The sequence below is a fragment of the Bicyclus anynana genome, chromosome 21, assembly GCF_947172395.1.
Source record: "Bicyclus anynana chromosome 21, ilBicAnyn1.1, whole genome shotgun sequence".
Lineage (NCBI taxonomy): Eukaryota > Metazoa > Arthropoda > Insecta > Lepidoptera > Nymphalidae > Bicyclus > Bicyclus anynana.
In genome coordinates this window covers 1,085,356-1,108,741 of record NC_069103.1, presented here as the reverse complement: position 1 = coordinate 1,108,741, position 23,386 = coordinate 1,085,356, and the positions used below count along the sequence as shown (strand labels likewise).

The following is a 23,386-nucleotide window of genomic DNA, read 5'->3' as shown; positions in this document are numbered from 1 at the left end:
AAACGTTTGTTTGTATCTTATTTTTATTATCACAAAGGCAATGACTGCCAAAGGAATATCTGAAGGAGGTAATAAATTCCACAGGTAAACCAGCCCCTGACATGTCCTGGTACCGAGGCGACGAGCGCCTCGCCTCAACCAAGTCCGGCTCGGTGTGTCAGGTCCACCTGCCCGCCCTGTCTCGCGAGGCGTCCGGCACGAAGCTGCAGTGCAGGGTCGAGCCGCCGTTGCTGCAACCGCAGACAAGGGATGTCACCCTCAAGCTGTACTGTAAGTCCTGGATTTGTGTAATGAATGGGTGTTGTTTTGGAATGAACGCTTTTGAGTATATTTATGGGAATTTAGTACAATTTGAATAATGAGTTTTTAGTTAAATACCAAAAATTCGTTACGAATATTTTTTTTTCGTAAGTGTTCACTATAAAAGAGCTTTTACCAATGGAGTTTATTGACGATGGAAGATCGAAATGTAATACGTAATACTATAAATTACGTGTAAAAACGGAGTATCCTAGGTACCTACTAAAAAACCGATCAATCGATAGTAGATAATAAAAACCCTCAACCTTCTTACAAACAAAAAATGTAATAAAGTCACAAAGTTGTTACTTTTTTCTTGTTTCACCAACATATGGTTAAACAGAAAAATGCAAAGATCTTAAATAAACTTTCAATTAATAAATTCACTGACAATAGAACCTATTTATTTGAATGATCCTGCAAGTCGTGAGACTTAAAATAAATTTCTTCGGGGATTGGCTCAGCAGTATTTCATCGGAACCCGGTCCGAGGATGTCGACTACCTCATAGTAAGGGAACCCACTAAATAAGAAAGAAAAATACAAAGAGCCGTGATAGCTCAGTAAAGATTCGTGATAGCCCAATAAAGAGCCGTGATAGGCCAGTAGATTTGACTTCTGCCTCTAATTCCGGAGCGTGTGGGTTCGAATCCGGTCCGGGACATGCACCTCCAACTTTCCAGTTGTGTGCATTTCAAGAAATTAAAATATCACGTGTCTCAAACGGTGAAGGAAAACATCGTGAGGAAACGTGCATACCAGAGAATTTTCTTAATGCTCTGCGTGTGTGAAGTCTGCCTTCCGCATTGGGCCAGTGTGGTGGACTAACCCCTCTCACTCTGAGAGAAGACTCGAGCTCTGCAATGAGCCGAATATGGGTTCATACCGAAGAAAAAAAATGCAATGTGGTACTTTCAGTGAAGCCTCAGTTCATCCGAGTGACGGGAGGAGGTCCGACCCGGTCGGGGCACGAGCGCTCCTTCGTCTGCACCACGCGAGGGTCCAAACCCGCGCCCAACATTGACTGGTTCATCAACTCACAGCGCATGGACTCATCTATGACACAGGTGATTGTTTTTATACAACTAACCAGAATACGTCCACGTCTTAGTACAGAATCAAATCTTTTGAGAGACCTGGTTTCTTTTTTTTTGAAAGAATACAATAAAGAACTTAAGCTAAGTTATACAAATCATGCCCACATGGAATGGTGGCAAGAATACTGGCTGCATTTCCGCGCTGGACAGCCAGGCTGATCCATTGCGCAAAAAATGAGCCAGCCCTTCTGTCACCAGTCGAGGCAACTAGCCGCGGTGAAATGATTCGGTTAAATTTTTTGGCACTCAATGGCTAGTTTCTGAAATTCAATCCTAGAATCTGAGACAGTCAAGAAAGATTCAAATATAAGCAGAAATATGTAACATTTTTTTGGAATAAATAAATTTTATTTTATATTCTTTGTTGTATATGTAATAATTGACGGACCAAGCATATTAACCCACATAGTAAGCAAAAAACCATAGCCTATAAATTGAGCATCCATTCTAGGTGTGGAGCGTAGGTTTTAACCCTTACGTGCAAGTGAGGCAACTACGCCGGAACGTTATTGTGTAAATAACTATAAGCGCTTGAGAAAATATAATTATTTTGAAACAGACGGACACTTATTTTATTTATGTGTATTGATCAGGTGGAAGTAGAGGGTGAAGTCACCAGAAGTGTCCTGACCTGGCGAGTGAGAAGGGAAGACAGCGGCCGTCAGCTGGTCTGCCGCGTCTCGAACCCCTGGTTCCCGGCCTACACCCTGGAGGATTCCTTGACTTTGGAAGTACTTTGTGAGTAGTGCCTATAGAATTGTCGATGGTATCTCAAGCAAATATAAACACACATGTTACAGCTAAACGTGCACACATCGTGACTAAAGTGTTAGGTTTGTAAAAAACTTACGGCAAGGATTCACGCAAAATACATAGCTAAGAATATGATAGAGTTAGAGAGTTTTATGTAACAGCGGGTAGAGTTAGGAACTTCCTGATACCTTTATGCTTATTTTTTTATAAGTGCAAGCATATAGCGTTCGTCTTGGTTGATTTTAAATGAAATTAGCCTATTTTACGTGGTATAGCTTTTTCTATGAAATTATACCAACCGCTGCTCTGATTCGGGTTGAAAGTCTTGGAATTATTTTTGACTTTGTATAGATCACTGTTTGATGTTACTGAACATGACCGTATCAGGTTCTTCAAGACAATGTATGTAATACACAACCCATGAAAATATGTCTTACTAAAAATTCTTGAAAAAAATGGGTTCACTTTTAATATCACACCATGCCTAATCATCATCATCATTAAAAGCCGATGGACGTCCACTGCTGGACGTCCATAGGCCTCTTTTATGGACTTCCAAGCATATCGATCTCGAGCCGCCAGCATCCAGGCTCCCGGCAACCCGCTTGATGTCTTCAATCCACCTAGTGGGGTAACCATGCCTAATACCTTCTCATAAAGGACAGCCAAAGTATCACCATTTTGCTGAAGTACTACACACATACAACTTTTATCTCAATATCAGATCAAAATTTATTTTTCTCAAACGAAATCTAAGATTCCCCCTTTTATTATATTAAAACGAGCTCTTGAAATAGTTCATAAAGTTGAATACCGCGGCAAAAGTTATTGCTGATCCTCCAACTAGTGGAGTGCCTACGTCATGTTCGCATCACAACAGTTTTCGTTAAGTTGGCGTATATTATATGGCGCGCTGCCAAACGAGTGCATCGATTGTAGGATGACCGTTTTTTAAATCACTTTTTTTTATTTTGTCATACTGTAATGATTTCTTTTTATTCGACTGCAAGAAGGGTTATGTTTGTCGCGCGTATCTTGTATGAATGTAAGTATGTATGATATGTATGTATGTAATATTCTTTATTACACATCTTCCAAGGCGCTGAATAGATTTACGTCTTTAAGATATCGTTAGATTTCTCTTCATAACCCAAGTATTCTTATAGAGGTGAAGTTAAAAAAAAAAACAATACGACGGCTGCGAGAAAAAAAAATATTTCGATTATTGCGATATGGGTATCAAAATCAAGGGCTTATCAAGAGGATTTCCAAACGGTATATCATGGCCATATTAAAAAAAATCTACAATTAGAAAAACGGTATTTATTAATCGCTATACAAAATACGAACAAGGTGTGAGCAGGTTAGGCAGTGAGGATTTTTTATTATTTTAATTATTGACTATCATTATCACTATCTACCAACTCGGCGAGTTGTTCTGTGCTTTGAATCGATCGTTGCAACTTTGTTCTGTACTTGGAATCGATCATTTTCCCACTAGGTAAGTAAGTTGTTTCTTCAAACAACTTCTTGTTGCGATGTTTGTAACTAGCTTTAATATCGTATTGTTTATGATTGAATAAACTTATCTAAAAACTCCCCATGGACCCACTACGTCGTCCTCAATTATTTCATAACATACTGGCGGGAATCACTTAACATCAGGTGATCCGCATAATAAATGTTTGCTCGCTATGATAGCGATAAAAGAATTAACGGTATCTCGATATACGGCAGAATTATTTTGATCTACGAGTACCAATAGTCAACTTTCATGAAATTTGTTTCTTGTTTTGTAATTTACTAAATTCTCGTATATAAATAAAATATTTCAAATTTTCTCTGAAAATATCCTTAAAGTAATTGTGAACGTGGTTACACTAGTCGATAGCAACCTTCAAGTTTCATCAATACATGGAAATGTTCGTAGAGTTTTTAATCTAAATATAAAAATGTTTGAGATGAATGAAACATTTTTATACTATTTTCTTTATCCACGAGGGTTAAGACATTTTAATGCCCATTTTTTTTTAGTCTTTACAAGTTAGCCCTTGACTACAATCTCACCTGATGGTAAGTGATGATGAAGTCTAAGATGAAAACGGGCTAACTTGTTAGGAGGAGGATGAAAATCCACACTCCTTTCGGTTTCTACACGACATCGTACATCAGGCTAAATCGCTTGGCGGTACGTCTTTGTCGGTAGGGTGGTAACTAGTCACGGCCTAAGCCTCCCACCAGCCAGACCTGGACCAATTAAGAAAACCTCAATCGGCCCAGCCGGGGATCGAACAGAGGACCTCCGTCATGTAATCCACCGCGCATACCACAGCGCCACGAAGGTCGTCAATTCATAAGAATAAATCAATATAATTATTTTCTCATATTTTATACCACAAATATAGATTTTATGACTCTATTTTAGTAAAATTAATACCAACCAACAATGAACTCAACCTACACGAGGATTATTTTCAATGACATTGTAAGATGGTGATAAAAAAAACAGTCGTAAAACATTCTAACTGTGCCAAACGGTTATAAAGCATATTCATAGTGCTCTTTACATCCCGCAGGCACAAGCCAAGTGGTATTTATGCCGCGCACGTTTCCTCTAGTGGGCGCCAGACTGTAAATAAGCACTGCTGACCGTTTTCAAAGAGATTAAAGGAATAAAAATGATTTAAATCGCTTTACAGTTTACGTTATTACATCGTGTTCATGTTTGTGTTAACCTTAATGTAAAAGCCACTTGTCACTGAGTACATAGAAATCTCCGAATTATGTCATTGCTATTAAATTAACCTCGTAATGAGAAAATAAATTTAAGAAATTAAATGTCACGTGTCTAAACGGTGAAGGAAAACATCGTGAGGAAACCTGCATACCAGGGAATTTTCTTAATTCTCTGCGTGTGTAAAGTCTGCCAATCCGCATTGGGCCAGCGTGGTGGATTATTGGCCTAACCCCTCTCGTTCTGAAAGGAAACTCGAGCTCAGGAGTGAGCCGAATATGGGTTGATAATGATGATGATGATGATGATGAATTAAATTAGAGCCGTGATAGACTAGTGAACACATTTGGCTTTGATTCGAACCGGGTCATGTACCTCCAACTCTTCAGTTTTGTGTATTTCAAGAAATTAAATATCACGTGTCTCAAATTATGAAGGTCTATACTCTATATAGCCTCAAAAGCGGTGGTGGTTCGATCCCCGCCCCGTTGGTCTATTGTCGTACCCACTCCTAGCACAGTCTTTCCCGACTAGTTGGAGGGGAATGGGAATATTGGTCATATCTATTACAAAAAATATGGCAAATTTTCTTTTATTTTTTTTTTTAAAAGAAGGGTACGCAGCTTTCCTCACGAAATACATCGTGAGGAAACCTGCGTACCAGAACTTGTGTTAAGTCTTCCAATCCACATTAGGCCAGTGTAGTGGACTATTAGCCCAAACCTTCTCATTCTCTGAGGAGACTCGTGTTCAACAATGAACCGAACATAGTTTTAGTTTCAATAGGTGGCACTGTGGCATACACCTCAAAAGCACCGAAGGAAGTCCAACTTCAAAGCCTTCGAACTATACCCTGCCCATAGCCACTTCAGCTTTGCGACTCGTTGAGCTAAGTCGATAACTTTGGCTCTTCTGAGGATTTCCTCAATTCAGATTACATAGAGAAACTCCAAGCATAGTTCGTTTGTCGTTATCAACCCATATTTGGCTCACTGCAGAGCTCGAGTCTCCTCTAAGAATGAGAGGGGTTAGGCCTTAGTCCACCACGCTGGCCCAATGCGGATTGGCAGACTTCACACACGCAGAGAATTAAGAAAATTCTCTGGTATGCAGGTTTCCTCACGATGTTTTACTTCACCGATTGAGACACGTGATATTAAATTTCTTAAAATGCACACAACTGAAAAGTTGGAGGAGCATGCCCCGGACCGGATTAGAACCCACACCCTCCGGAATCGGAAGTAGAGATCATATCCACTGGGCTATCATGTCTGGCTCTAAACTTATGTACTCGTAATAATAATTTTTACGTTGAGGGACTATAGCTTGACAAATTCGTTCGTAACACTTCCGATGGTCCGCGGGGGCCGGGAGGCGGGTAGTGATGACAGATAAACCTACAACTGATGCACCCTACTTCTAGTCTCACTGCGCGCACGACTTCACACCCACGCAGATCTTCCATCCTCTTCGCCCGCATATCACTGGAGTGTCCTCAACGAACTTGTCAATCTATTTTATACATTTTTACTGTATCCTATGAAACAATGAAACTGTATAGCAATTAATTGATTATGAAACACGGCTAAAACTCACGTGATATTAGGTCGGAGTATGCCCGACTAGTTTCGAACCCATACGGGGCCCTTAGTCATGAGCTGGTTCTTGCATCGCGGCACGATCCAAACTGCGAAGCGGCTGCGCGACGCGCTGCTGCACGCATTGCGCGCGCGGAGAGGGGTTGAGTGGTGGAGAGTGAAGGTTCCGTTACACTCTCCGACGGTTCATTAATGTCATCTTCATTAGACTCGTCTTCTTGTAAGCAAACCGAATTAACGAATAACACTCACGATAGTTTAAATTCTAAAATTCTGTATAGCAATGTTAGTGAATGCACGTTTCCGTGTTGGTATTCAAACACCACAGACTAAAACAGACAAAAGTATGAGCATAGATAAGTTGTAAAAACCGGTGACAATGCATCAAGAGAGAGAGAGAGCGCGGTTAGATAGCGTCGTTTCGTTACACGCTGCCAACTTACCGGCGTTATCTGAGGGCTTGCTTGTTTGTGAATGTGCTTTGAAAAAAGTTTTTGTATATGACATTGTAGAACGTGGGCCTGCCGTAGTCACATATACCTCATTTTCTCAAGCCCGAAAGTTAGTCAGCCCATTAACCATAGATAGTTAAATAAGTGCGGTAGACAATCATTGAGATTTTTGATACAGTTGGTATTGCTGTGGTTCTCAACAGAAGTCCTGGGTTTGATTTCCAGCACGGCTCAGTTAAAGATTTAATATATTTAATTTTTTTGTTGTTTTTTTTAAGTGAAACGAAACCCCCTTTTTGGTTTCTACATGACATCGTTCCGTAAAGCAAAATCGCTTGGCGGTTCGTCTTTGAGTGGTAACTAGCCGCGGCTGAAGCCTTTCACCATCCAAACCTAGACTAATTAAGACAATCTGCCCAGCCGGGGATCGAACCCAGGAACTCCGTCTTGTAAATCCACCGCGCATACCACTGCGCCACGGAGGCTTCTCTTAATTGGTCCAGGTCTGTCTGGCTGAAAGCTTCGGCCGTGGCTAGTTACCACCATACCGGCAAAGACATACGCTAAGCGATTTAGCATTCCGGTACGATGCCGTGTAGAAACCGAAAGGAGTGTGGATTTTCATTCTCCTCCTGACAAGCTAGCCCGCTTCCATCTTAGATTGCATCATCACTTACCATCAGGTGAGATTGTAGTCAAGGGCTAACTTGTAAGAATAAAAAAAAAATCGTCACTTAACATTAGCATGATTGCAGTCAAGGGCAAGCTCTTGGCCTATAATGCAGTATAAAATAATTATAATTATACAATTCGTACACACTTATTGCTCCAGATACAGTCGCACTCTATCATTATTCAGTCCATCGCGAGGTCCGGTCAATGGGAAATCATAATTTCATAACCACTCCCGTCTTAATGAAGTCATTAAGATTCTTTCTAAATTCGTATAAATCTGAATGAATCTTTTAAGCCGTTGACTATTCAGCGTCGTTGCGCCTTTATTCGCGGGCTTTTGAAAAAAAATTGAAATTCTTTAGAAGGTTTTTTTGCATTAAAGCCATCGCGGGGACACCGCGTCGTTAATAACTGAATCTTTGAGGAGCATAAAGGGAAATATAAGAGCGCCAGGGGACTGGCTCCTTTTATTGCTGCGTGGCATACAAAAATGGCGGAACTGTTTTTAATAAAATATTATATTTTTTTTTCTCCCACTCGTTCGGAGGTAAGTTTATTTATTATTTAAAAAATACTTTATTAATTTTTTTTTGCCATTCTCAGCTTCACTATTTATACATGAAAGAGCTTCATTATTTAAAAGAAAATAAAAAATCAGTTAAAACATGCCGTCTGCAATGTGAAAGAGATACAATTGAGGTTCTATATATATGTTAACCATCAATAACAGCCTATTTTAAATTTCCTGACCAGGCCAGGATAGGCCTCCCTATAGGTGAGGATATGGGGCACAGACTCAACACACTACTCCAATGCGGGGTTTTTGGCTGGACTCAAACTCAGGCCAGGCCTAGGTAGGTAACCACTGAAGTAGCGAGGCAGTTATTTTAGTATAACCCGTGTGCATTAACTTGACACCTGGCTATCAAACACATCCATACAAACACAGTATAAACATCATAGGTTAAACTATAAATTTTCAATTTTATATTTGTTTTTCTACTTCTAATAATAATGAATAGCTTCTATATTTCAATCTTATTTCTTCTCAAACTACTTAGATGAAAAAATGACTAGCTATTTTACAATTTGACAAAATTGATTCATCAAAACTTTGCACGATCTCACCAAGTTGACAACTCCTAAACAAGGTGGCGTAGAACAGTTGGGGCGCAAACTTTGCAAACTTCGAATATAGAAATATGTATATGGAAACATAATAATGTCAACAACACAGTTGTAATACAAGGTTATTAATTATAATAGGAAATATTAGTAAAATATACAATGAAAAGTTACTGTTGCGTCCATTTAGGTTGGCAGTACATTTTCGCATCTCTAAAGTGCAAGCTTCTGCCAAACACACATTTGACAAACATTTTTGTGATTGGTTTTTATCATGACCAACAACGTTAATTAAGTTTGTTTTTTTTTTTATGAAAATGATTGGCGGAGCAATATTCTTTATAATTGCTTGTTGCTATTTTCACCCCTGTGTATGCGAGGTTCAAACGTTTAAGTTTATCTGTAGTTGTGTCTTCTTTCTTATAAGTTGTCTGTGTACGTCTGTGGTATCATAGTTATTAAACGGATAGACCGATTTAGAGGAAGTTTTCTTAAAGAAAGAGGATTTTCGTATGTAGAGAAAGACTAGATAAGCACATTTTTCATTGCATTTTAGATTTTTTTTAAAATCATATAGACACAAAAGCCCTAATTCTAGCAATATTATGGACTCGGGGTAATAGTTTTTTTTTTAATTTCAAAAGCGGTTTCTACATATTTCCTTATTCGTATGTTGCAAGAGTTTATCTCATCAAGTTTAAATATTATCGTGCGCTGGCAGGCCGAGGTCGCTGCGACGCTCCCTGTGGGTTACTTATGGGCTGGACCACATGTGCGACACTTAAAACAACTTAAATATACATGCAACACTTAACTTAAAATATCAAAATCAAAATTCATTTATAAATTGTTTATTCTTGCGCTTCACCACTATCATTTTTAATTCGCACACTAAAGATTTGGGATGCCCTCCCGGCATTTGTTTTCTGACACCTACAATGGTGTATGGAATGTAATGGCCTGATGGAAAGTAATGATGACGTCTAAGATAAAGCACGCTTGCCTAAAAGATGCCTATTCATTCTTGATTTGAAGGTGCTCAAATTATAGGTGTAAAATGAGACTTATTTTATTTTTAAAAAGTCACGTTATTGTATAATTATGGTTAGATATAACTGAAGTTGAAAATTTAAAATTAAAGTTACGAGGGTCGCAAACGCGCCTTGGCGCGCGAGTATCAATACTTGGTGTAGCCTGATAAAATACCTTTAGTAAAGGAGCCGTTATCAACCCATATTCGGCTCACTGCTGAGCTCGAGTCTCCTCTCAGAACGAGAGGGGTTAGGCCAATAGTCCAACACGCTGGCCCAATGCGGATTGGCAGACTTCACACACGCAAAGAATTAAGATTATTATATAGGTTGATAACGACGAAAGGAGCCGATGAGATTTTGGGTAAACGTGGCAGATAAACAAAATAAACTTCAGAAATAACTATTTAAAAAGTGTACATTTCGAAAATCTGTCAATTTTCCTCCTACACTGCTCGTGGTCCGATACACCGGCTGTTTTTTTGTCAGAATGCGTCTGAATTTCAGAATAAATGTTACATTAAATTGATATGATTTTTAAACTGTGTATTTTACGTTAAATTCTACCTTTAATATTGCAACTAAAACTAACTTGCAGTAGTTACTAAAACGACAGTCGCGGCGCGATGTAAGTTGCAAGTCTGTTTCGACCCTAAAATAACAGGCCTCACGTATATAAAGCTACTTTCCGATGCGTAAATAACGTGTGCGTCTCCGCAACGCTGAACTCCGGTGCGATGGAAAATTCACCAGCGCGCCAATTGCAGCCGGGAAATGTGAAATATCAAGTACATTATTTTACGTTGCAAAATCGTTGCAGCCGTAATTTCCTTGGAACACTTGGTTACTGATTTTATATTGGTATACCTACGTAAAACTTGTAATATCATTATCAGCCTATTTTAACGACCTACTAAAGGGCCAGGCCTTCTACCTAAGAGGGGATATGGAACTTAGACCCACCACGATCCAATGCGGTTTGAAACGCTTAGGGTGATTATGTTAAATTCATTAACGACCACTGTCAGATGTTAATAATAATGACCGGGACTGACGATTTAACGTGCTCTCCGAGGCACGGGGTCTAACACCACTAACTTCAAGTTAATAAACAAAAGTAAACTATATAATTTGGCAGTTGCTACATTTCAATTCCTATATATTTAATACTAGCAGACGCCCGCGACTTTGACCTACTGATATTTAGATCCTTTAATCCGGTCCTATAGTAAAATTCTTAGTGGACACCTACTAATTATAAACTACCTCCCTGCCAAATTTCAACATTGTTGGATTACATCAAGCGGTTTTCGAGATTTCGTCGTGAATGATCTTTCGCATTCATTTAATAAGATATCAAGACAAATACGCAAATGCGTATTTCGAACTTAACCCATTTTTATATTATTACTAGACAAAGCCTCGCGGTTTCACCCAGGACCCAGTTGACGTTTGCGTGAGAATACGGAGATAAAATATAATCTGTGACACTCAAAAATAATGTGGCTAATGGTAAAAAACCCCTACAATAGCACAAACTTTACCTTTTTATAATATTAGTGCCTATAGATGCGATTTTGTTTAATCTAAGTTTTCTGACACTTTCTGAAGTCTAATATTACTTTCCTCCATGAGCAACCTCAAGCTATATTTTTGTCTCTTTAACTTGCTTATTTTTAAACCAAGGAGCAGCATAAATTCGTGTCATGCACACGTGCTCTCGTCCTGCTTATTTACACACTTGGTCTTAGAGCCTTTGTGTGTAGCGACAATTTTGTCGCATTTGCAACGCGTCAGTCGCAATTTAAATTTTGACTATACAGTAAATAGTCAATCAGGTTTTATACACATTGGTAAAAACTACATTAAAAGTCTCTCGTTTTTTTTGGTCCTTCGTCTTCATCATCAGACCCTTAATAACAGTCAACACCATGTGGGTGAAAAGTTATCATCAATACACATTTACCAAGCCCAATCACAAGGTAGCTACTGCAAACCGTTGAGAAGTTCAATCACAACCAATCTTGATGTCTTGATACTTTAAGTTAATCGTAAATCAAGTCAATATTGCGAACCTATAATTTTCAGTACACTATAGAATCAGATTTATACACAAAATGCCAGAAATAGTTGTTGTATGGGATGTTGTAGGGCTAAACTGGTTACCGCTTCATGGGGGTTAGGTGGCCATGGTATTGACCTTTTACGGTAGGTATGGTCCCTCCTGTGCTGTGATAGCCCAGTGGATATGACCTCTGCCTCCGATTCCAGAGGGTTTGGGTTCGAATCCGGTGAGGAGCATGCACCTCCAACTTTTTCAGTTGTGTGCATTTTAAGAAATTAAATATCACGTGTCTCAAAACGTTGAAGGAAAAACATCGTGAGGAAACCTGCATAACCAGAGTATTTTCATAATTCTCTGCGTGTCTGCCAATCCGCATTGAGCGTGGTGGACTATTGGCCTAACCCCTCTCATTCTGAGAGGAGACTCGAGCTCAGCAGTGAGCCGAATATGGGTTGATAATGATGATGATGATGGTCCCTCCTTATCAACCCTCCTCCTTTTGCATACAGACTTGGGACCGACAGCGGCGGAGTTGTGCTTAGCAAGGCTTATCTACGAGATTCAAAAATGATACGTCATTCATCAAATCTTCTTCTTCAAGGAACTAGTTTGCACATGTCTCCACATAACATGCGGAGACATAATGTCGTAGTGTTCAAAGTCACTCAGTTTTTAAACGCACACACACGCCCGATCTTAGCTTTGCATTTTACTGTAACGAGATTTTATGCGTCGTGACTCAAATCCGGCGGGCATTATACGAGTATGTCCCGCCCCGGGTTACTTCCGCGTTATTTTCCCGCCAGTATTTTTTACAAGATTGAGTCGACGGCAATTTTGTTAAACAACTTTATGGTTTTAAAGTACATAGCAAATGTTACATATTATTAGACGACGAAAACTGAGGGTTTCTCAATTCACTAACTTTGACGTATGTCAGCTACTTAATGCAATAAACATCAATTCAATAATAACCGCGTTTTCGTAGAGGCCGTTGTTAACAAAACTTACAGTGTCAACTGGGCAAAGTCATCTACCATGATATCCACGAAAGGTAGTCAGTAGGCCGAATGACATTTTTTTTACCTATAATCTCTCAATTGGAACGGTTAGCATTAAATAAATAGAGAATACAAAATCACGTGATTTAAGAATGACTATCAATAGCTATATGTCCACAAACATACGCCAAAGTTAATGAAATGGCCTACTGCTGGCCTAGTCACTAAGTTGGTCTTTATTAATAACCTATTAAAATTAACATCAAATTAACTGAGAAATGTCATCTACCTGCTGTATGATATCCACGAAGGGTTACATATAATATCAATTTCGTATATAACATGTCAACTAACATAAGTCAAAGCTAGTGAATCAGCCTTCAGGCCCTGTAGGGAGCAGTTTAAAGTGGCTTATAATGATGGTGATTGATTACAAAAGAGTAGTTTTTTCATAAACAATAAAAAAATATTTGCAATAAGGAGTGTACTCTAAAAATTATGAACTGAGTAATAGTTTTAAAAGCACTATTTTAGAACTTCACTGACCTGGGTAGTTTTTTTGCTGAACAAAATAATCACAGTTACTAAACAAGCAAGTTTTGCGCACAGTGGAGATTTTTCTATTAACTCCTGGACAAAAGTCATGACATCTAGTTAGCGGTTGTGCAGTCGCGCTGTGGCCGCCATTACCACGCTCTGCTATTTTGTGTAATAATAAAGCTTTTTGACTCAGTCCTGAATTATTTAAAGTTTAAAGAACAGAGAGCGTTATACGTGATTTTAAAGGAGTTTAGGGACAAAGTTTTGTTTTATAGCCGCTTTAAAGGTATGTATAGGTATGTATATGCAAAGGTCGATGAAAAAACTTATGTTTTTTTTAATTTGATCGTTTTAAGACTACTTAATTTAATTTACTGCTAGATATGTATTATAAAAATTAAAGTATTATACTATATAAGTAAATTATAGAAATTAAGGTAGTTGAAAATTAAATGAATATCGGTCGGGGTCTATAAATAGTAAACCGATTGACTGATTGGACATATTCAAAAAATATAGCTAATATTTTTTGGAAAGGATTATATTATTTTTTTTTAATTTGGTTAGTAAAGTTAGTTTTTTATTAAAATACTGAACTCTTTTAGAGGCCAATAACTCGTTAAAGAGTTTCACAAGTAGCATGTTATTGTTTCTGTAACACATAAACACATAATATTAAAGCGACAGATTTCGTTATAGTCGTTACTTTGTTTATTTTAGTTCATTTTTAATTACTAATAGCTGCCTTATTTCAAAGTCTAGCTTTAAATAAGGAAAGTTCAGTGTTTTTCTGTGTGTTGAAGTACCAAATGGGTTATATTTATAACTAACGCGGATAGCAAGTTTACAACCGTACATTTGTTTTATTGGAAACCAATTTAAAAGGGATAGAAAATGTTAATGAAATAAACAAAGATTGCAAATGTAATAAATGTAGTACACAGTCGAGTATTTCAATTAACTACTGGACAAAAAGTCGTGACATCTAGTTAGCGGCGCGCAATCGTGTTTATGGTCATTACTTTGGTCTTCATTTCGCGAAGTGAAAATGGAGCTGTGGAACTTGATGGTTATGAATTTACAACAAGCGTTAAAATTATACTTTTTATCGCTACTACGAGTAGTAGGTTCTTACATTTTTACTTAAAGAAAAAAATATGAAGTTATTACTTCAGTTATTTAGTTTGTGCTATTTAAGTATGAGTTTGTGTTTAAGGTTTTCTGTTAATTTTAAGTCCATCATCAACATAATTTTTTTTTTCTTATAGTGCATTATCTGTGCCTCAACTTGATGAGGCGTACGTTATAAGCCTCATGTGTCTGTAACTAATCTTCTGACCAAAACTTATTATTCGGCGGAAATACTATTATTATTTTTTTAAAAGAAAATTTGCCATATCTTTCAAATATGGCCAATATTCTCATTTCTACTAGTCTACTAACTAGTCGGAGATACTGTATTAGGTGTGGGTACGACAATAGACCAACAGGGCGGGGATCGAACAACCACTCTTTGGTGGTGATTATTATAATAATTATGAGCCGTGATAGCCCAGTGGATATGACCTCTGCCTTCGGTTTGGATCCGGTCTGGGGCATGCACCTCCAACTTTTCAGTTGTGTGCATTGTAAGAAATTAAATATCACGTGTCTCAAACGGTGAAGGAAAAAATTGTGAGGAAACCGTAAACATATCTGAGAATATTCTTAATTCTCACGTCTGTGAAGACTGCCAATCCTCGTTGGGTCATCTTGGTGGACTATTGGCTTAACTCCTCTCATTCTGAGAGGATACCTACTCAAACAAGGTTGGTGATGATGAGTGTTAAGGACTGAAAGTTTTATTTTGCGTAACAAAGCATTGAAAAAGCTTTAGCTTTAGAAAGAACAAGGGTGCGGACCTATAAGAAGACGTACGCTTATGCGTTTGTGTTTTAAGAAAATAGACTTTAATAACGGTAACTTAGAGTGAACTTTAGTTAGTATTATAGCACTATTGCTATGCACTAAACTAGTTAAGTAATAACTAAAGTTTACTCTATATTCGGTCAGGACACGACCCTGGGTACGGATTTTTAAAACTTAAAATTACAGAAGTGACTTCTATGTATTTTATTAATTCTGTGGTTTGCACATTGTTTTGTAATGTGAAACCTAAACTTTATAGACCAAAACTCGTTTGCCATGTATCTTATTATCTCGTCAAAATATTTTGTTTGTATTGTTTTGTTTTCTCGATGTAGGTATTAATTAGTAATCTACACCAAAGTTTAATGAACACCAAACTTGAGAAAATGTTTTGCCGATCGGAGGTCTTGAATTACAAAACATGTATTTGGTTTACGTAAAGTATGATTAATTAATCATTTGTTTTTCAAACGCAGAAAATAGTAGACAAACACAAACGAACCTACGCCCTCCAAGTAGAAGGCAGATGTCATGTCATATCCACAGGACTTTGTTGTATATTAGCGAGAAATAGTGAAGAGAAAGGACAATGGGCAAAAGCTGTATCGGTGAACTGAGTAAATCGAATTTGTGTCACAAGTTTTTCATGATTATAATTCATTTTTTAAATTATAAATGTTACTTTCATTTATAAGCTATCACGAAAACACCGTCAATAAAGATGAATAAAAATAAAATACTATTTTGTCTTTAATACGACCGCCATTATTTTTCTTGGAATGTTGTCATAGTAATTTTTACTTACATGACATGTAACATGTCACTTTATTTTATTTTATTATTTATATCATTTTGACGATTTAATACCGCTATTGTCCACGTTTAAAAGTCTTCAAATCAAACATTTAATTAAGCTTTATTTCATTGTGACACAATAAAGTTGATACCGATACTAATCTTCATAGTCACTTGGTCAATGTCCTTTAGTGTCCTAATAGAGTAGTTACTTTTTTGTGCTAGACATTATATGTTTAAGTATATTTCAGTGCTTATTTAAGACAGTTTCAAGCACTATCACTAATAACAAAGTACCGACAGCACATACATTTCAGCAGTATACTCGCCCTCGTCCAGACCGCGGCCATTTGTAATTCTCGCGAATTCCTCACATAATTAAGCACCAACTTAACACACTTGGAGTGAGATCGAGTAACGTATATTTCTGACGGAATTCATTACCTAAAGAGTAGGTATTAACATGTTGAAACTCCTGTAAGACAATTTAGGTTGGATGATGAATATGGAAAATAGTAAAAAAAAAATTAAAAATTGTACCACACGTAAATGTGTACACATTAGTTTCTGATGCTTTGACCATTTGGACATATCAAGATCGAAACTCAAGTAGTAGGTAGACGTTTTTATAAATTAACAAATAACTTTCGAATCGTCTATTTGTGTCTGTCTTACACAATATCTTACACAGTACTATAGATAGAGAAAGATAGAGACGATCAAAACTCACACTGTCCAATTATTATTAAACGCCGTTATAAAACAGCGCTATGGTAAGGTGTTGAGTAGATCAAAATAGTCATGACATGCTTTTTAAGGTGCATGGGTGTAATCTGCTACTAACAACTTTTCTACTCAATTTCAAGAGTTTTGACAACTTTTAAATTGAAAAAAATAATACATTTAAATATCCTCAGTTTCATAGTATCACCATCATCATCGTCATATAAGCCGATGGAGTCCACTGCAGGACATAGGCCTTTTATAGGGACTTCCAAACATGACGATACTGAGCCACTTGCATCCAGCGAATCCCTGCGACTCGCTTGATGTCGTCAGTCCACCTTTATATGGTTTCATAGTATATGGCCTCAAAACTGGGACCACTGGACTAGGCTTTTAAGGAAGCACATGATTTTTAATTGTTACCTATTAATTTTTAAGTATTGTATGCGCAAACATGCCGTAATGTATACGATAAATTCGAAATAAAACTGGTCCCTAATTGACCCGACCGTCTGTCCGCTTTTATAGCTTTTTATGGCTTTTATCGTTTTCAGCTGCGAGATACGCCAATAAAAACTGTTCCAGAAAATCATTTGTTAACCATTGACATCTGTTCGTTGCTATATTGTCATAACTAGCATACGCTCGAGATTTTGTCCGCTTTAATACGCATTTTCGGATTAAATCGTGCCTTGTCCTAAGTCCTAAACCTTCCTCTTGATTTATCTATCTCTTGGTGAATACAATCATAGTGTGTGTATTCTCAACAAATATATGAATGAATGAATAAAAACTGCGTTAAAATCTATATAGTTTATAAAAAACGAAGCATTAAGACGAAACGGCGGCGAAATATGCTTTATTTTAACATATTAATAATGACAATGTCCCTTACATTGTCAAATACTTACATTTTAAGTAAAGCAAAAATTATTGGTTTAAGACCCGATATTGGAAATATTTACAGTCATCTGTTATTTATTAGTGATAAATGAAATGAAATGAGTGAAATAAATTAATGCCGGGGTCGCCATTCCAGCGAGATTTGATTCCAACGGCTTCGCGACTCTCTGAGCTATGCCAGTGACTTTGTTTCTTCTGCAGATCTCCTCGATTCGATTACGCAGAGAAACTCCAAACATAGCTCGCTCCATCGCCCGCTAAGTGACTTTGAGCCTTTTTATAAGGGTTAGCACATAGGGGGCCTAGTGAAATTGTCAAATTGCCAAACGATAAACAAATATTAATGTTTTGTTCAATTTCCCTCATTTTTTATTAAAAAATAATATGTACTTACTTATAAAGCTTTATTTTCCTGTTAAAACCAAACCCCCAAATAACACAATACAAAAAAAATCTAATTGCCTTCATTGCTGAAATAAATAATCTCTTTAAAATATGTATCAAAATCACAGAACGCTGACGCTTATTTGATAGCCGTGACTGAAATAAGAATTCCCCTACCAAAATCTATTTTTAGTTTTTGAGGAAATTGCGATCATGTGAACGTACATAAACTCCTATTTCGAAGTCGTTCAAAAATTAATTAACTGGCTATAATTACTCGTAAAATCGTATATCATTATTCCAATGTTAATGACATTCAAGCTCTAATTACATAATGATCTTATTAAAAGTTCTCTCAGCCAACACCTCACACGTCTCGAAGCCGGGACATTTAATTATTATATTAATTAGAGGGTTTAACAAGTAGAACTTTCCGATGAACTCCTAACCAATGTCTTCGCTAAAGTTAGACATTTGACGGTTTCGAGTTTGTACCTCATATTTCAATATTGGTTTACTCTCATGTTTACTTGGAATCGATAATTTTATGTTATGTTATGTTCACTTTAACGCTAAACACGAATCTATGCAGCTTTACATGTGCTATTATATTCTTTTTTTCCCCGACGCAAAAAGAGGGTTGTTATTAGTTTGACGTGTCTGTCTGTCTGTCTGTGTCACCATAGCTATCGAACGGGTGAATTTAGGTGCTTTGTATGAAATGTGTTTTGTTTGTGACCTACGGGCGAGTGTTCTTAGATATGTTTGATGAAAATCGGTTAAAAGTTGTGAGGCGTGAAGGTGGGGAAGAACAACCGAATGTCTGCAAATATACTGGCGTGGGGGAGAATATTGATGACTTAATCGAGAGTGTAATTAATAATTTTATGACCTTCGGGGGTTTTTCCAAAATTTTCACTTTTATGTTGTTACATCTGTTTGTGTTTCCGTCTGTCAGGTCTGTCCGGTCTGTCAGTTTGTCTTTCCGTTTTTTTTTTGTCAATGTTATCTGTGGCACAAACCTATCTTTCATTTAATAAAAAGGAAATAACTATTAGAAAAGCCTGATTCCACGGGGTTGTAGAATAGGCCTTCCATTAAGTTGCGGACATCCGCATAATATTATATTTCTTATAAATAAAACTCCTTGCTTCAGATCCGCCAGCCGCCCAGATATCTATGGTAGAGCCCAAAGAGCCGCGCCTGCTCAGAGAAGACGAAGATGCCGAGTTACTGTGCTCTGCTGACGCTTCGCCGCCGTCTTACAACTTCACCTTTTACAGGGGAACTGAGGTAATGAAAACAAATCAATACAATAATAATTATAGTGTCTGTCTGTCATTTTATTATGTTTTAAGTGCTTATAAATAACAAAACGCAAACGAGCTTTTTTAAAATTATCGTCTCTCTGACTGTTTGTCCGGGCTTATCTTTGGAACGGCTTTACACTGATTTTACTATGACTTTCACTGAATAATAGAGGAGATTATTATTTAACATATAGGGAACTTTTTATTCCGGAAAAACACATAGTTCCTGCGGAATTTGTGAAAAACTGAACTTCACGTGCGAATCGTCCATCTACGAGTATACGAGTACTAACTAAAAGAGGAAAGATTTGATTGTTTATTTGTTTGTTTGCTCTAATACTACTGAACCGATTTGGAAAATTCTTTCACTGTTTGAAAGCTACATTATCCCAATAGCTATAAAATATATTTTAATCCCTTATTTCTACGGAAACTGGAAATACGCAGCCCGCAGGCGAAACCGTGAGGTTCTGCTAGTAATAAATATATATTCAGTTACGTGTGTATTGATATTTTTGGTGTAATTGATATTATGTACAGAAAATTAATAAGAATGTACTTGAATTTTATGCTTCAATGAATACTTTTTTTAGAAATACTTGAGATTAAATTACGCTCAACAACCCTTTCAATGATCTGAGAAGAAGAGAGAGCTAGGCTATTTTGTAACGATATTCTTATAACTCGCAAGAGTTTCGAATTCACCTCTATCTCTCCCTGTTTAACATGATACTGTAGAATGAGAAAGATAGCGGTGATTTCGAAAATGGCACTTGCGAGTTATATAAACCATCGTTACAGAATAGCATGCTGGTCGACATTTTTGGTTAGGTATTTTTAGCAATCTGAAAACTTGCGCTATACCTTCCACAAGACAACTCAGTCCTCAAAATTGAAGAACTGGTTAGGGAGTAGTGAGACTACATTAACCTCTATATCTACAAAGTCAGGATTTTTTTAGGATATACTTTCCTTTGCCAGATTTTAACCCTTTAAATATTTAATCTAATGGTATAAATATTTCAGAATAATAATATAAGCAGTGATTTGATATAAACGTGACTGATGTACAGTAATAACCCCTCAAGAGGGGGTTGTTATTTATGACTGCCACCTGATGAAGTCATACTTTACACGTGAAATTTTCATTGAAGCTCTCATCAGAAAGTTAATAAAGATCACGGTTATTATAAGAGATTTATGGGTGTAATTAATTAGCAATATCAACGAAGCCTTTCTCAGAGTAATTAAGTTTGTTTAGGTTCAAACATTATTATGATTATACAGCTTCATTCAATGAGAAGATAAAATTAGCTACAGCACAAAAGAAAACAAAGTAACTAATACATAGACAGTTTGCTACACATAGGATAAGCTTGCATGGAACCTGATCCGCTTCGCTCAAGTTACTCGTAATGTAGAGCTTGTCTATCAATTTTGCATTGGAAGACTGTCTGAAAGTATTTTATTATGACTCATTACGTTGGTATAATTCAAATTAAAATTCCAAAACTCATGTATTTCAATTAGTCTTAGTTTACAAGCACTTTCTAAATGTCAGGTAATAATATTATTAGATAATGGTAATAATAATTGGTCGAGAATTTAAAATTAAAGTTACAAGGGTTCCAAACGAGGCTTGGTCCGAGAAGAGCCCACAACAAACTCAGCCAGGAGTTTTTTATGTTTAACGCCATTTTACAAATTTATCAAGGTGCTGGAATCGCTTCTCCGCACTGGAAAGCGCAGTGTTGATCGACCCTCCACCACGTGGATTGACTGACTGATTGACATCAAGCGAGTCGCACGGTTTCGCTAGATGTGGGCGGCTCAGGACCGTGATGTTCTGAAGTCCCTACAAAATACTTATGTCCTGCGGTGAACATCCTGATATGATGATGATGATGATGATGACGTTAATAGTTACCCTACATTGATGACATTTTTGGCGCACCTGGTAATACGGCTTTCAAAAGAGAGGGTACCCAGCTCGGGTCAATTACGCACATTCGAATTTTTTAACATTATCATAGATATTTATTTTTTTCACAATTTTAGGGGAAATATAGACCTGAGGTTTAATTCCAATTCGATACATTCACATGTTTCCAAGATAAAGATAGACAAACAAACAGACGAAACAAATGTGGGTCTATAAGGCTACCGTTATTTTCCTTTCGAAGTATGTACATTTCCATTTTCATTCATAATCTTAGTAGGATTCTTTTTAATATCAAATTGAATTTTCTTAAAGTGCTAATTAAACCATTATTACCCGTCCATCGCGTCACGCTACAGGGAAATTAAGTGAACAACCATTGACTTAAGTTTCACCTTGCGTGAAAAGCCTTTTCATGATACCAAGTGCTTATAGCTTCTTGATTGCTTCTTGAAGATAAACATGAAATATTGTTTAAGCAGACAGTATTTATATTTTATGTTAACAGCAAAAAATCAAAATCAAAATTCATTTATTTCAAGTAGGCTTTGTTTTGTTTTGTCACTAACTATGGGCCTTATAAGAAAGCTCAGAGTCACACAGCGGTCGATGGAACGAGCTATGAAGAGATCCCCCCCCCCCCCCCCCAAGGTGGACTGACGACATCAAGCGAGTCGCAGCGAGATTCCTTAGATGCTGGCGTCTCAGTATCGTGATGTTTGGAAATCCCTACAAAAGTCCTATGTCCTGCAGTGGACGTCCATCGGCTGATATGATGATGAGGCTTTGTTTACAAGCACTGTTCTGCTGAGAAGAGCTACCCATATAGCCAAGTGGCACGTCGATTCTCTTTCTACGTTCGCAAACGCTTCGAAAACTAAAAAAATGTATGGGAGTGACAGATCTTGATCACGTGACCTGTCAATAGCAAATGTCATTCCCATACCTTTTTCTAGTTTTCGAAGCGTTTGCGAACGTAGAAAGAGAATCGACGTGCCACTTGGTTACAGGGGCTCGCAAGAAACTCAAGATTTGCTCTTTTTTAACCGACTTCAAAAAAGGAGGGGATTCTCAATTCGACGCGTATGTTTTTTTTTTATGTTTGTCATAACTTTGTCATTTAGTTTCCAATTTTGAAAATTCTTGAATGAAAGAGTATAATTCCAGATAAGTCCCATTTCATTTACATGAAAATCGGTTTAGTAATTTTGTGTATGAATTAAAATAACTGAAATACGTCTCTGAAGTTGGTTCCATTTTTTCCAATTTACATCATTACAATTTTTTATATAGTTTCCTGTCTTCCTGTGTGAAGGTGAAAACCGATCTAATGGCCTATAAGGGACTTTATCATTAGAACTCATTAATTGTGTAGCAACCTTGTTTAAGTAAATGTTTATCAATACATTGCTTAAACTTATGCATTGGCAAATCCATAATTGTCTTGGATATCTTGCTGCATGCCTCCTCATTGGCTCAGGGCGTAGCGTCACGAGGTCTAATTAAGGCTGGAAATTCATGGAATCAATTAAAAATCACTATCCTAATTCAGCATTAAGATATGCAACTTTAGAACCCTAAAATGCGCATGACACGACACACTATTGACTGATTTTTGTTTTAAATCTAACTTGCTTTTTGATGCTGGTGTTATCGGACAATTATAGCAATAAAATGTAAAAGATGGTCAATAAAATAGAACGTTGAAGAAGTCAACTTCAAAATATTGTTTTAAGAATAAAAGACGGACCTATTGTAAAATTAATTATGAAATAAATAAAATAAAAATGAAATGGCAATTTTAGCACAAATTCTTTAATACGCCTCGCCGCTAACCTCTGTGAATACGTAATTGGCCGTTTTGGCTGTCGGAAAACTTTCGCTTGAACTTTCGCTTGCCCGAGGTTTTCCGAGATTGAAAACACATTTTCGGGCAGTTATTCTTTTGTTTTCTTTTTTAACTCACGAAGTTACGACCATTAAGATTTTTTCTGTTAGATATATCTAGAGGTAAAGTTTGTGGTAATGTAATCTCCGGATCCACTGAACCG

General features: G+C 37.1%; 1 protein-coding gene across 4 annotated transcripts in view; it reads left to right on the top strand.

Moving 5' to 3' along the window:
* LOC112044633 (kin of IRRE-like protein 2) overlaps positions 1-23,386 on the top strand; it is a 140,274-nt gene that overhangs the window by 100,025 nt on the left and 16,863 nt on the right. For all 4 annotated transcript variants that reach the window (XM_024080530.2, XM_052888068.1, XM_052888067.1 and 1 more), the window contains 4 exons: positions 85-270; positions 1,218-1,366; positions 1,990-2,134; positions 19,243-19,379. In XM_024080530.2, the coding sequence (XP_023936298.1) occupies positions 85-270; positions 1,218-1,366; positions 1,990-2,134; positions 19,243-19,379 (617 nt within the window). The remainder of the gene's footprint in view (positions 1-84; positions 271-1,217; positions 1,367-1,989; positions 2,135-19,242; positions 19,380-23,386) is intronic.